General features: G+C 37.7%; 1 protein-coding gene across 3 annotated transcripts in view; it reads left to right on the forward strand.

Annotated features, from left to right (window-relative positions):
- The window catches only part of LOC128242268 (nucleolar protein 9-like), a 104,852-nt gene that overhangs the window by 76,258 nt on the left and 15,028 nt on the right, over positions 1-13,566 (forward strand). For 2 of the 3 annotated variants that reach the window (XR_008262568.1, XM_052959360.1), the window contains exons 9-10: positions 10,801-11,080; positions 11,287-11,307. Coding sequence is in view for 2 of the 3 variants with exons in the window: in XM_052959360.1 (XP_052815320.1) it covers positions 10,801-11,080; positions 11,287-11,303 (297 nt within the window). In the remaining variant the exon portion in view is untranslated. The remainder of the gene's footprint in view (positions 1-10,800; positions 11,081-11,286; positions 11,308-13,566) is intronic. The other variant, XM_052959359.1, reaches the window with a different exon arrangement.

Raw genomic sequence — 13,566 nt, forward strand, 5'->3', positions numbered from 1 at the left:
TTTTTTGCCAAAAATTCCCGAAGAATGTTTCCGATCTAATTCTTGAAAACCGTTTGTCCAATCCTCACCAAACTTTAAACACATGTTTGTGACCATAATATCTTGATCAAGTTCGATAGTCATGGAAATCGCTTTAGTCATTTAGGAGTTACGGCCCTTTTTTGCCAAAAATACTTCAAAAATATATGTTTCCAATCTAATTCTTGAAAAGTATGTGTCCAATCCTCACCAAACTTTACATACATGATTGTGACCATAATATCTTGATCAAGTTCGATAGCCATGGAAATCGCTTTTGTCATTTAGGAGTTACGGCCCTTTATTTGCAAAAAAAGACTTGAAAAATACGTCCCGAAGATTGTTTCCGATCTAATTCTTGAAAACTGTTTGTCCAATCCTCACCAAACTTTTAACACATGTTTGTGACCATAATATCTTGATCAAGTTCGATAGCCATGGAAATCGCCTTAATCATTTAGGAGTTAGGGCCCTCAGATTATCCTGAATAATCATTATGGCTTATTTTCTGTGACAAAAAATCGAAGTGGGGGCATCCGTGTCCTATGGACACATTTCTAGTTTGCCAACTCTGTTTCAACTGAACTTCCTAAATGAATGAGAAGTTTAAAAAAATAATTACAATATCTCAGCAAATACCTGCATTTATGTGTTTCTTGTGCAATCTGTCAGCTTTGGTAGGCTCATGTTTCATTTTGTCCATCTCAATACTAATAATCTTCTAGTCTGATGTATTGCCATCCGATTTTTAAGTCAGGTCAGGCAGCCATTTCAGCTTTGTTCCAGTTGATTGTATCAGATGATGTTAACAATACTAGCCTTGTATCCAGGCACTTCTCAATCTGAAAGTTTACAAAAGAACATGGCCTGTAATATTTAATAAAAAAATTATAATCGTCAACCCCTGGATGATGGGTTCTAAAGTAAACCTGTGAGAAAAGATGCTACTGGTATGGTGCTTGAACCCACGACCATGTGAACACTTGCATGGAGATATGTCAAACTGAGCTAACTGGGTAACTGATTTTTAGGCAGTTCCCAGCTTGGCTCTACAATTGACAGGTGCATTATACATTATAAAGAAAATAAATCAAACACTTGAAGCACTAGTCCAAATAATAGTAACTTGACTGATCTTTTTACAAATTTTGAAATGGCATATCCTTTACATACATTTTTTTTTGTACCAAAAGTGGGTAGCTATTCCGATTGGGATTCCGGTCAGATAATTATCTAAAATATGAGTTATGTACACAAAAAATAAAATGCGACGAATTATTATGAGTTTGATGAGTGTTTTCCTTCATTTCATACTGTCAAAACATAATGATATAAACTGTTATACATGAAGAGCACCTGCAAGGCTGCGGTACATAGATTTACAACAATCGGAGCCTTTTGGCCATGGTCAAGTTGTGACTGGTCTATCTCGAAGTTAACCTGAGATGGTTCAGTTATGCTAGGTAAAATGGTTGTGTTTAAATGCATTAAATGCTTGTTTTGTGAAAAAAAATATTTGCACTTACATGGTTATAACTAAAATACGAATATAAACCTTTAATATCTATTTCAAACATATAATACTTATCTAACTACGATTTCAATATCTTTCAACCCCCCCCCCCCCCCACCTGTTTTGCACAAACCCGATTAGACGTAAGGGATTGTAAGAATCCCATATAACATATTTTTTTAGACTATTGAAGCACATATGTTCTTTTTTGATGGTTGAGACGTTTCAGGTTAAACAACAATTAAAAATGCAAAATAATTTTAGTGAATAATCAACTCTGAATTGAAAGTAACATGAAGATGTTGTAATGAAGGATTTGCCATATTTATATAATGTAAATATATGTTTATTTTTATTTTTTTTTTAATCGTAAAAAGAGTCCGTCAATGTACAAATATTTAGACTAAGAGATGTGGATCAGCTAGATGTACCTTCTAGTCCAAATAATTGTACGTTGACAGATTTTTTTAACGATTTTTGACACAACAAATCCTTCACGTACAAATTGTTTTGTACGACAAGTGGGTAGTAATTCCGATCGGGATTCCGGGGTTAAAGCATATTGCGTTTATAACATTTTATTTTATATAAATTCCGTAACCAAAAAGTAATATCCAGCAAATAAATATGAGTTTGATGGTTTTTTCTTCATTTCATTCTGTCAAAACATATACAATATATACATGAAGGGCACCTGCAAGGCTGCAGTTCACAATTTTACAACAATCGGAACATTTCGGCCATCAATTGTAACAACTCGCTATCTTCTGTAAGCTTCGAGATAGTCAATTCCTGTTGGATACTGGCCTAGGTGTTCCCATTGTTCGGCCATGGCCGAGTTGTTACGATTGTATTATCTCGAAGCTTGTCGAAGGTGGCCGAGTTATTACAATTGGGTCAAGTTGTTCCGCTTGGCATAATTGTTGTCTGTGTCAGTCAACTTTCCTTTCAATGGAAAGGTAAAAATTGTGTTTTAATGCATTAAATGCTTTTTTTTGCAAAATAGCTTTGCACTTCCATGGTAAAATATGAATATAAACCTTAGTTATCTATTTCAACCATAAAATACTTCATTTAATACAATTTCAATATTTTCCAAACACTCCCGCTTTTTGCACAAACCCGTTTAGACTTTAGGGATTGGAAGAATCCCGTATAACACGTCTATTATTTCAGACTAATGTACATGCACCTTCGTGTCCGAAATCGATCACTTCCTGGCAGCTCATTTCTGGATTGTCTCCATCTAAATTTAACATTTTTAGACGCATACATTGATGCCATTTTTTTTTTGATTGATGTTGAAGCAATAACACTAAATACAGGTCGGTTATTTTGTAGAGGAATGTGTTCGAAGTAACATTCAATTTCATTTCCGCATAATCGCCGCCATATTGTGTATGACTTTAAAAACTACACTCTATAGTACAGAATAACAATAGGCATAACGTTGAAACACTGTGATAGTTATAATCCAAATAACTTACTCAAACAAATACAATAGTTCGATTGCTGCTGAAAATAAATCATTTGAAACATAAAAGCTATTTAACAAAATATTACATGATATGAACTCTTTAACCGCGTATGATTTATTTCTTAATAGCTTTCATTCATAAAATATGTTCTTTGCCGGGGTTTGCCGGGTCAGTCTTGAATGCCAGGATATGTGTGACGTCACACGGGGTGCAAACATGTGGTGTAGCTTACTATTGGTTGTAGGGTAAAATGACTTCGTATTTAAATGCTATACTTTCATTATTTTTCATTACTTTGTTCAATAAAACTCACCAAATTGCAAGTACTACTATACTAAGAGTAACACGCAATGTTTGTCATAAAAAAAGGCAATAACACGTTAAATACACATAAGCAAGTACTTGACGCCCGCATTCATGTAAGTAGTTCTGTTGCTACGCAGGTGGTGTGTATTAATATATTCATGTTCAATATGTCGTGTCAGGCGACTAGTCGCGTTTCTGAAATACCGCTCTCTAAAGACTGTCGGCTTGCAGCCGACAGTCTAAAAATGGTAAAAAATGTGCAATTTCACTCGAGTAATGATTTGGTACTTGAGTACTCGGACGTTGGATCGAGTACTCGGGTACTCGTTGCCATCCCTAATAATTATATATCTCTCTCTTTATCTATCAGATACAGTGCTCCAGCTAGGCTTAATAGCACAGTGGGGCACCTCTGCCCTTTTCCAGCACCCTGCTTGCTGCCTTTTTACTACACCCAGCAATGCTCTTTTGTTTGTCAATTTTCAGAAAAAAGTAGTTAGAACAACTACACAATGAACATTGGCCCATGCAAGTGCCCTATAAAGGCTTAATCAATGTGCATCAGAAGTGCCGTTTTTCTAACCTAGTACCCTGCCCTTTTCAAATACTGGCTGGAGCACTGATCAGATATGTATATACACCTGATTGAAATTAGATAACTATGCAAGCACTTGAAAGACAACACCATAACTACTAAGATATCATCATTAAATACACTTGGATTAATGACAAACATGAGTAAGAATGTTCACAAGTAATGGTCTTCCTTTATTATCATGTATATGCATACAAACATAAAGCACATTTCCTGCAAGACTTGATCAAGCTGAATATTGTGTGTCTCTTTATAGGCGAGTTGAACAATTGATTTGTCATACTGCAAGAGAGCCTTTGAAACTTCAATTTATTCTTTGATACAATTGTAGCTCTTAGTGTTTAAGGCCTTTCTGTTTCGGGAATATTTATCAACCTGCCGTAAAATCTTCAATAAATTGTAATCACCTTCAATAGTTCTAGTAAAATTGTTTCTTATTTAATACCACTATAGTATGTAATATCAATAAAGTGCTCAAGGTGAGCTATTGTGATCGCCCTGTGTCCATCGTAGTCGTCCATCGTCAACAATGTGACTGTTAACACTCTAGAGGTCACAATTTGGGCACAATCTTAATGAAACTTGGTCAGAATGTTACCCTCAATAAAATCTTGGACAAGTTCGATATTTGGTCATCTGGCCCCAATTTCTCGAAACTTCTTAAGCTTAACAGGCTTAAGTCGCTTATTTCAAATCATAGGGAAAGCTTGTTAGCACTCTAGAGGTCACATTTATGACTGTATGTTCATGAAACTTAGTCAGAATGTTTATATTGATTAGCTCTAGGCCAAGTAGAATCTGGGTCATGTGCGGTCAAAAACTAGGTCACGAGGTCAAATTTAAGGAAAAGCTTGTTAACACTCTAAAGGTCACATTTAAAACTGTATCTTCATGAAAGTTGGTCAGAATGTTTATATTAACCCATTTCATTCTGAGACCCAGTTAGATATGATACCTTGAATATCTGGGCATTTTCCAATAACTGATAAGCCATCTGGCAGTTTATGACCCATGTGTTGTATAAACACTGATAAAATCTTTATTACTGGTAAAATACCCAATAAAGTATACATTTTTAGAAAGGAAATAAAAATCTGCACAGGTTTATGTAAATTTTATTTGCAAGTTATTTTAAATAATGAAGTAATTGGAAGTTGAACATGTTACAATGGATGAAAAAAAAAAAAAAAAAAAAATATTTCAAAGCAAAATATCACACATAATTACAACATAAAAGGCACATGTATGAATGAGGAAAATATTTTAAATTCATTTATCTTCATTATGCAGAAAAAATTATGAAAATATTTAAAATACAACAAAAGTTATGACAATTTATATCAACTGTGTTGGATTTTTTTTTTCTTCTGAATTTGACAAAAAAAAATAATAAAATATTGGGGTAAAATTTAGTCAATTGAATGTATTTAATTGTCTATGAACATAGTATTTTTCATGATTTATGCAAAGTAAAGTTAGATCATCTCAAAAATATTTTAAAAGAAATTAAAAAAGGAAAACTTAGAAAATTATAAACTGTTTTAGACTTTTATAGAAATAAACCAATATGTACAAACATTTCTATAAAACACTAACTAAATCAGTTCTCCACATGAATATTTACAGCACTATTACACACGCTGAACATGTCTCGCCACACAGTCCTTACACACAGGCACATTACATGTTGAGCATCCGCTCTGTGTAGCTCGCACGCTGACACCGACGGCTGCCCTTGAGCAACATTCCATGCAGGACTTTTTCTTTTCAAACAGTTTTGATTTTATTTCATGTTGTTCCCGTGGAACAGGTGGCAAGTTTTCAATGTTCGTCAATGGGGCTGCACGAGAAGCCTTATAATTTCCTATCAAGTCCTCGGCAAGGTCTTCCACGAAATCCTGGAACTGAGGCCATTCCTGCTGAATGACCTCAGGATTGCTATCATGTGCAATGATGTAGGCGTTATGTGCAGCAGACATCTGCATGTGGTGAAACAGACGCCACCACCACTTCCGTGATCGATGGTTGGGCATGTAGTATCCCACCATCTGATCAAACAGATCCACCCCTTTCATGTGTCGCTGGTAGTCCTCGATGGCCTTTGGAACCCGCACACGCTGCTGTTGTGGATTCCCCGATCTTCGATTGACGGTCCCAACAGCATCTGGATCATGGAATGAAGAGAGCACCATCACTGGCTTAATGTCCTGCCAGCAGCAAGCCATAACATCATCCTTCTGGGCCACTTTGAACTCGTGCTTGGGAAGTTTGACATTCTTGGGGAGGAGTTGTGGAGGCAGACCTTTCTGATTTGAACGTACCGTCCCACATGCATAAATTCCAACATTCAATAGTGAAGTAAACAAGTCGGGACTTGAGTAGAAGTTGTCCATGAAAACACGTACATTAGAAAACCTAAGATGGTTTGTGAGTTCATGAACTACTCTGTGGGAGAGCCCTTTCCCCTGCACTCCTTCTTCTCTGCCTGTGTATATCTGGAATCTGTGGAGGTAGCCAGTGGTACTCTCTGCCAGGGCCCAAAGTTTAATTCCCCCACTTGATTGGCTTTGACGGAAGGTACTGGCGAAACCCCAAACGTCCCTTGAACTTGACCATACTCTCATCAACTGTCACATTTCCATAGGGTGTGTATGCATTCATGAATTTGTCGTTGAGGTAGGTCATCATAGGTCTTATCTTTCGCAGTTTGTCAGGAGTTTCTTGTGGTTGCTGGTTGTCCGTCAGGTGAAGGTAGCGCCAGATGAGTTTGAAGCGATCCCTCGGCATGATGCTGTTGAAAGAGGTTGTAAACATCCTCTTGCTGGTTCACCAGTAGTCATTCCTTGCTGGCAGCCTGAGGATGCCCATTACAAATGTCAAGCCAACAAATGCCTTCATGGTGGGTCTGTCAACTGGAGTCCACTTTGGTGCAAACCTGGATGGGGGATTTTCAGCTCGCTGTTGGTCAGCGTAGCGGTTAGTTTCCTCAACCAATAAGTCCCAGAAATCTTGGCCCCATAACAAGTCAAAGTAGTGTGCTGGCCTGGCTTCCTCAGGGTGAAGTTCTGCTGGACCACCACGCTTAGTATACCCGTTGGGCAACCTTGGGCTGAACATCTCCATCACCCAATCATTTTGAAACCCCTCGAAATCATCCTGGTAGTCTTGATCGTCATCAAAAAACCTCAACCAAATGTCATCATTCAATGTTTCGTTGTTGTTATGATCTCTATCGACGTCTTCCAGGTTTGTACCTAACAAGTTCACATCATCTGCATCACTATCAACTTCTATGTCACTACCATCACTCAAGTCTAAAGTCCTATTCATTTCCACCCGCAAATCGCAACGAAATCGTAAAAAAACAGCTTTAATTTAAGTCAATTTCTAATTTTTTCGATCACTTCCGCATTATAATTTTCTGCGCATCTTGCTGCGCATAACTTCCGCTAATACCGGAATACGTTTAAACCGGAAACAATTAATCGAAAGTGAAAGTAAATGAACTTGAAGTTGAGTACGTCAAAAACTACGCCTTTTGGTGTATCCCGAATGTAAAGGGTAACTACACCAAAAGGTGTATCCCGAATGAAATGGGTTAATAATCTCTAAGTAAAGTTTGAATCCCGGTCATGTGTGGTCATAAACTAGGTCATTAGGTCAAATCATAGGAAAAGCTTGTTAGCACTTTTGAGGTCACATTTATGACTGTATGTTCATGAAACTAGTCAGAATGTTTATATTGATTAGCTCTAGGCCAAGTTCGAATCTGGGTCATGTGCAGTCAAAAACTAGGTCACCAGGTCAAACAATAGGAAAAGCATGTTAACACTCTAGGCCACATTTATGACCATATGTTCATGGAACTTGATCAGAATGTTATTCATAATGATCTTTAGGTAGAGTTTGAAACTGGGTAATCAGAGGTCTAAAACCAGGCCACTAGGTCAAATCATAGAAAAACTTTGTAAACACTGTAGAGGTTGCATTCTCTCTTTGATCACCATCAAACTATGCCTCTCGTTGCACTTTCCATTGCCCTGAAAAACACTTATTCCCTCCCCCTGTCACAATTGCCCTCGCCCTGAAAACACTTATTTCACACTTGAATTGGATCAGGTGAGCGATACAGGGCCTTCAGGGCCCTCTTGTTAAAGTTTAGGTTCTGGATGATCCTCAGAAGGCCCTCTTCTTTAACAAAATGTTTACTGCATTTGTATGTCCACTTTTTAGACTACTACTTCTTTTCATGTCATTAAAACCCATTTTTTTGTGTATATGCACTCTATTTTTAGCAGAATGACGTCGAAACCATAAAAATAGGTTAGCTGTTTTGCAGTCCGAGTATGAGTTCTTGCTTGTTCGGCTATTTCCGCGCTGAATTTCTGTATCCCAGCGTGTGTTTTTTTGCAGAATATAACTATTTTTAGAATGCTATATTTATCAGATCATAATAAATGTGGGTTAAAATAATGGAGGCTCTGGTAGGAAGGTAACATGTTGATATTCACTCTGAGTTTAGCCCAAGATGTTTCAGAAATTATTACCGACTGCAAGTGTCCCATCGCCTGCCATTTTTTTATTATAACCTGGTGTGACCCTGAAGCACGCATATTTGTAATGGTGTGTATTTTTGATATTACTTTTATGAGATAAGAAACAAAAATGTTTGTCTGAATGTCAATATAGTTGTATATCAGGTTTCGCGTTGCTTATGCTTCAAATACTATGATTTGCCTGCTATACAATAACAAAATACTATTCATTCTATGACTGTTACGCGTATACTTTTCTAATAAGAGGTTTTCATATATTTGCCTAAAAGCTTCGTTCCGGTGTATTCTTGGCATAGTTTGAGACATCAGGCTTTCAGTTTATATTAGCACACATGCCCTGATACGACAGTGAGTTATGCATACGTTTGGCCAAGCAAAGAAGTCGGATTAAACCTGTAAAACATCCAAATAGTGCGAAGCATTCATAACAGCACTAGTACTATTTCTACACAGATACTTACATAAAACGTAAATAACATTAACTTTTCAATAAAACTTAAAAAAGCACAATCATATTCTCATTCTTAGAACAGACAATTTCCGATGATCTAAAAATAGTTTCTACATACATTAACTGACTGATATTCTAAAAATAGTTTCTACATACATTGACTGACCACATGTTTGTCCTCAACGCGGGAAAACGACCGTCTGATTAACTCTGCATTTTGAAAGAAATTATTGCTAAAGTTGTTCGAAAAAATAAAATTATTTTCCTTTAACAACTAAAATGTGTATGTTTTTTAAACTTGCCTATCATATGATATCGAATAAAAGCACAGAAAACCCTTTAGAAGCGATTGAAAGGGGCATGCATTGTAACCTTAAATACATGGGGATGGGGGATTACAATGATTGAAGTGACTTTCACATAAACGAAATGACACCAGACGCCATAAAATAGATATAGATATGTTTGTTTCCTCGCCCACTGTGGGCACAAGCGCTCTTGGCCCTCGGCACATTTTTCAGTTTTATGTATGTGCCCTTCACTCATTCCCATTGTTCAAATAAAATTTGCAACACTCCATATTTGCCCGCAGATAGTCTTTTAGTGCATTCGCGCTTTGATTAATTTAGCAATTGTGAAATCCTCTTGACTATGCGCACATATTAACCTTTTGCACTTAAATTTTATTATACCCCCACAAACGAAGTTTGAGGGGGTATATAGGAGTGAGCTTGTCGGTCGGTAGGTCTGTCGGTTTTCATGGTTTCCGGACAAAAACTCATGAAAGGCTAGACAGATTTGAAAAAATTTTGGTACACAGGTGTAACATCAGAAGATACAGGTCAAGTTCGATATTGGGGCTGGTGGGGCCAAGGTCAAGGTCACTGTTACTAAAAATAGAAAAATGGTTTCCAGACGATAACTCATGAAAGGCTAGACAGATTTGAACAATTTTTGGTACACAGGTGTAACATCAGAAGATACAGGTCAAGTTCGATATTGGGGCTGGTGGGGCCAAGGTCAAGGTCACTGTTACTAAAAATAGAAAAACGATTTCCGGACGATAACTCATGAAAGGCTAGTTTTTCTTGTCAGCAGTGTAACTTCTAAATTACTCAACAGATTTAAATAAAACAATACATGCATGATAAAAGAAGATGCAGTGTGCAGTAACCTTGGAGTTATGGCCTCTTTTCAAAGGAATGGTTTGCCATTCCTGTGTCCAGGCGGCATTTGGGGGTATTCGTCACTCCTGTGACAGCTCTAGTTTATTTTAGGTAAAGGGAAAGGTATGAAAAAAAAAATTCATTTTGTGTTATAAAAGAATGTTGTTTTCTAAGAGAAATAAAAGTCCATTCCCAATCCAGTGCAAATCTATGTTAAACAGAGGCCAGGTCATACAAAGTTTGTACTACCTGTTACAGTTGCTATGGACTTTGCTTATCATTAAATCTATTTTTAACATATTGGCTGATTAATTTAATACACAGTTATGTAAAATTTGTTGTTGATATCAAACTTATAGCTAGAACCCCAATCATAAATCTATATATATATATATATTTCTTGTAGAAATGCCGCAGAACTCAATGAGGGGTGATTTTTTTTCGGTGGGGGGGGGGGGTCCGATCTTTTAGAAGCCCTGGTGGGGTTGATGTCATTTTCGGGGATTTGAACGCATTAAGGCCGGTTCAAGTATGCATGGAGTCCTTCGGACACTCACTTTAACCAGCCCAAATGCGTTCATACCCCGATAATGACATCAATCCCGCAATTCATTCCTTAAATTTATCCATTTTTGTAAAAAAGCATAATGAGTAGTTTTCGGTTTTCTGTACTCAGCATCAGCTATATTAAAAACTTGGTCTATATCGTTTTTCCAGGGTTCCTTGGTACTAGTGGCCTGTCACAAGAATGGCAGTCGAGCAATTGAATCCATCTGGAAAAATGTCAATCTGAAACAGCGTTCTGCCATTGCCATGGAGCTTAGCCAGCATTCTGATAGACTGAAGTCAGACATGTTTGGACGCCATATTGAGCGGAACTTTGCACTCCACCACTTCAAAACCAGGAACAGTGAATGGTCTATGCTTCAGAAAAGTGATAACAAGAGAAGGGCCATGTTTAATGACGTCCTTGCCCTTGGAACAGAAAATGGAAGCGGTGAGAACCCGAACAAGCTCTAATTTAATTGCATTCTTTAAATACTTTAAACAAAAGATAGAAATTGTCCCATTTCAATTTTTATGAGTCTTGAAAATGGAAGATTTGTTTAAAAAAGTTGATTCACTCACAACCTGACAACTAGATTTTTATCAAAGCTTTTGGTACACACCTTGAAAACATATGTCTTGATATATTTTTTTTAGCTCACCTGTCACAGTGACAAGGTAAGCTTTTGTGATCACAATTTGTCCGTCGTCCGTCTGTAAACTTTTACTTTAAACGACATCTCCTCATAAACCGCTTAGCCAATTTCATCCAAACTTCACAGGAATGTTCCTTGGGTGGTCCCCTTTGAATATTGTTCAAAGAATTGAATTCCATGCAGAACTCTGGTTGCCATGGCAACGGAAAGGAAAAACTTTAAAAATCTTCTTCTCCAAAACCACAAGGCCTAGAGCCTTAATATTTGGTATATAGCATCATCTAGTGGTCCTCTACCAAAAGTGTTAAAACTATCCCCCTGGAGTCAAAAATGGCCCCGCCCCGGGGGTCACTTGTTTTACATAGACTTATATAGGGAAAACTTTAAAAATCTTCTTCTCAAAAACCACAAGGCCTAGAACCTTGAAAATTGGTACGTGTCATCATCTAGTGGTCCTCTACAAAATTTGTTCAAATTAATCTTGTGGTCAAAAATGGCCCGCCCCAGGGGTCACTAGTTTTATTACATAGTGTTATATAGTAAATCTTTAAAAATCTTCTTCTCCGAAACTGTAAGGCCCAGGGCTTAGATATTTGGTATACAGCATCATCTAGTGGACCTCTACCAGATTTGTTCAAATTATTGCCACAGGGTCAAAATTGACCCCGCCTGTCACATAGTGACAAGGTGAGCTTTTGTGATCACAATTTGTCCGGCGTCCGTCCGTCCGTAAACTTTTACTTTAAACGACATCTCCTCATAAACCGCTTAGCCAATTTCAACCAAACTTCACAGGAATGTTCCTTGGGTGGTCCCCTTTGAAAATTGTTCAAAGAATTGAATTCCATGCAGAACTCTGGTTGCCATGGCAATGGAAAGGAAAAACTTTAGAAATCTTCTTCTCCCAAACCACAAGGCTTAGGCCGTTGATATATGGTAGGTAGGATCACCAAATGGTCCTCTACCAAGATTGTTCAAATTATGGCCCTTGGGTCAAAATTGGACCCGCCCCGGGGGGTCATGGGTTTTCTCTATATGTTTATAGTGAAAACTTAAAAAATCTTCTCCTCTGAACTTACTTGGACTAGAGCTTAGATATTTGTCATGATTCATCGTCTAGTGGACCTTTACAAAGTTTGTTCAAATTATGGCCCTGGGGTCAAAATTGGCCCCGCCCCGGGGGGTCATGGGTATGCTCTATATGTTTATAGTTAAAACTTCAAAAATCTTCTCCTCTGAACTTCCTTGGCCTAGAGCTTAGATATTTGGCATGATTCATCGTCTAGTGGACCTTTACAAAGATTGTTCAAATTATGGCCTTGGGGTCAAAATTGGCCCCGCCCCGGGGGGTCATGGGTTTTCTCTATATGTTAATAGTGAAAAAAAATCAAAAATCTTCTCCTTTGAACTTACTTGGACTAGAGCTTAGATATTTGGCATGATTCATCGTCTAGTGGACCTCTACAAATATTGTTCAAATTATGGCCTTGGGGTCAAAATTGGCCCCGCCCCGGGGGGTCATGGGTATACTTGATATGTTTATAGTTAAAACTTCAAAAATCTTGTCCTCTTAACTTCTTTGGACTAGAGCTTAGATATTTGGCATGATTCATCGTCTAGTGGCCCTCTACAAAGATTGTTCAAATTATGGCCTTGGGGTCAAAATTGGCCCCGCCCCGGGGGGTCATGGGTATTCTCTATATGTTTATAGTTAAAACTTAAAAAATCTTCTCCTTTGAACTTACTTGGACTAGAGCTTAGATATTTGGCATGATTCATCGTCAAGTGGACCTCTACAAAGATTGTTCAAATTATGGCCTTGGGGTCAAAATTGGCCCCGCCCCGGGGGGTCATGGGTATACTTGATATGTTTATAGTTAAAACTTCAAAAATCTTCTCCTCTTAACTTACTTGGACTAGAGCTTAGATATTTGGCATGATTCATCGTCTAGTGGACCTCTACAAAGATTGTCCAAATTATGGCCCTGTGGTCAAAATTGGCCCCGCCCCTGGGTGGTCATGGGTTTTCTCTATATGTTTATATTAAAAAAAATCAAAAATCTCCTCTGAACTTACGTTGCTTAGAGCTTAGATATTTGGCTTGATTCATCGTCTAGTGGACCTCTACAAAGATTGTTCAAATTATGGCCTTGGGGTCAAAATTGGCCCCGCCCCCTTGGGGGGTTAGGGTATTATCTATATGTTTATAGTTAAAACTTCAAAAATCTTCTCCTCTGAACTTACTTGGACTAGAGCTTAGATATTTGGCATGATTCATCGT

This window comes from Mya arenaria, chromosome 8 (genome assembly GCF_026914265.1).
Source record: "Mya arenaria isolate MELC-2E11 chromosome 8, ASM2691426v1".
Lineage (NCBI taxonomy): Eukaryota > Metazoa > Mollusca > Bivalvia > Myida > Myidae > Mya > Mya arenaria.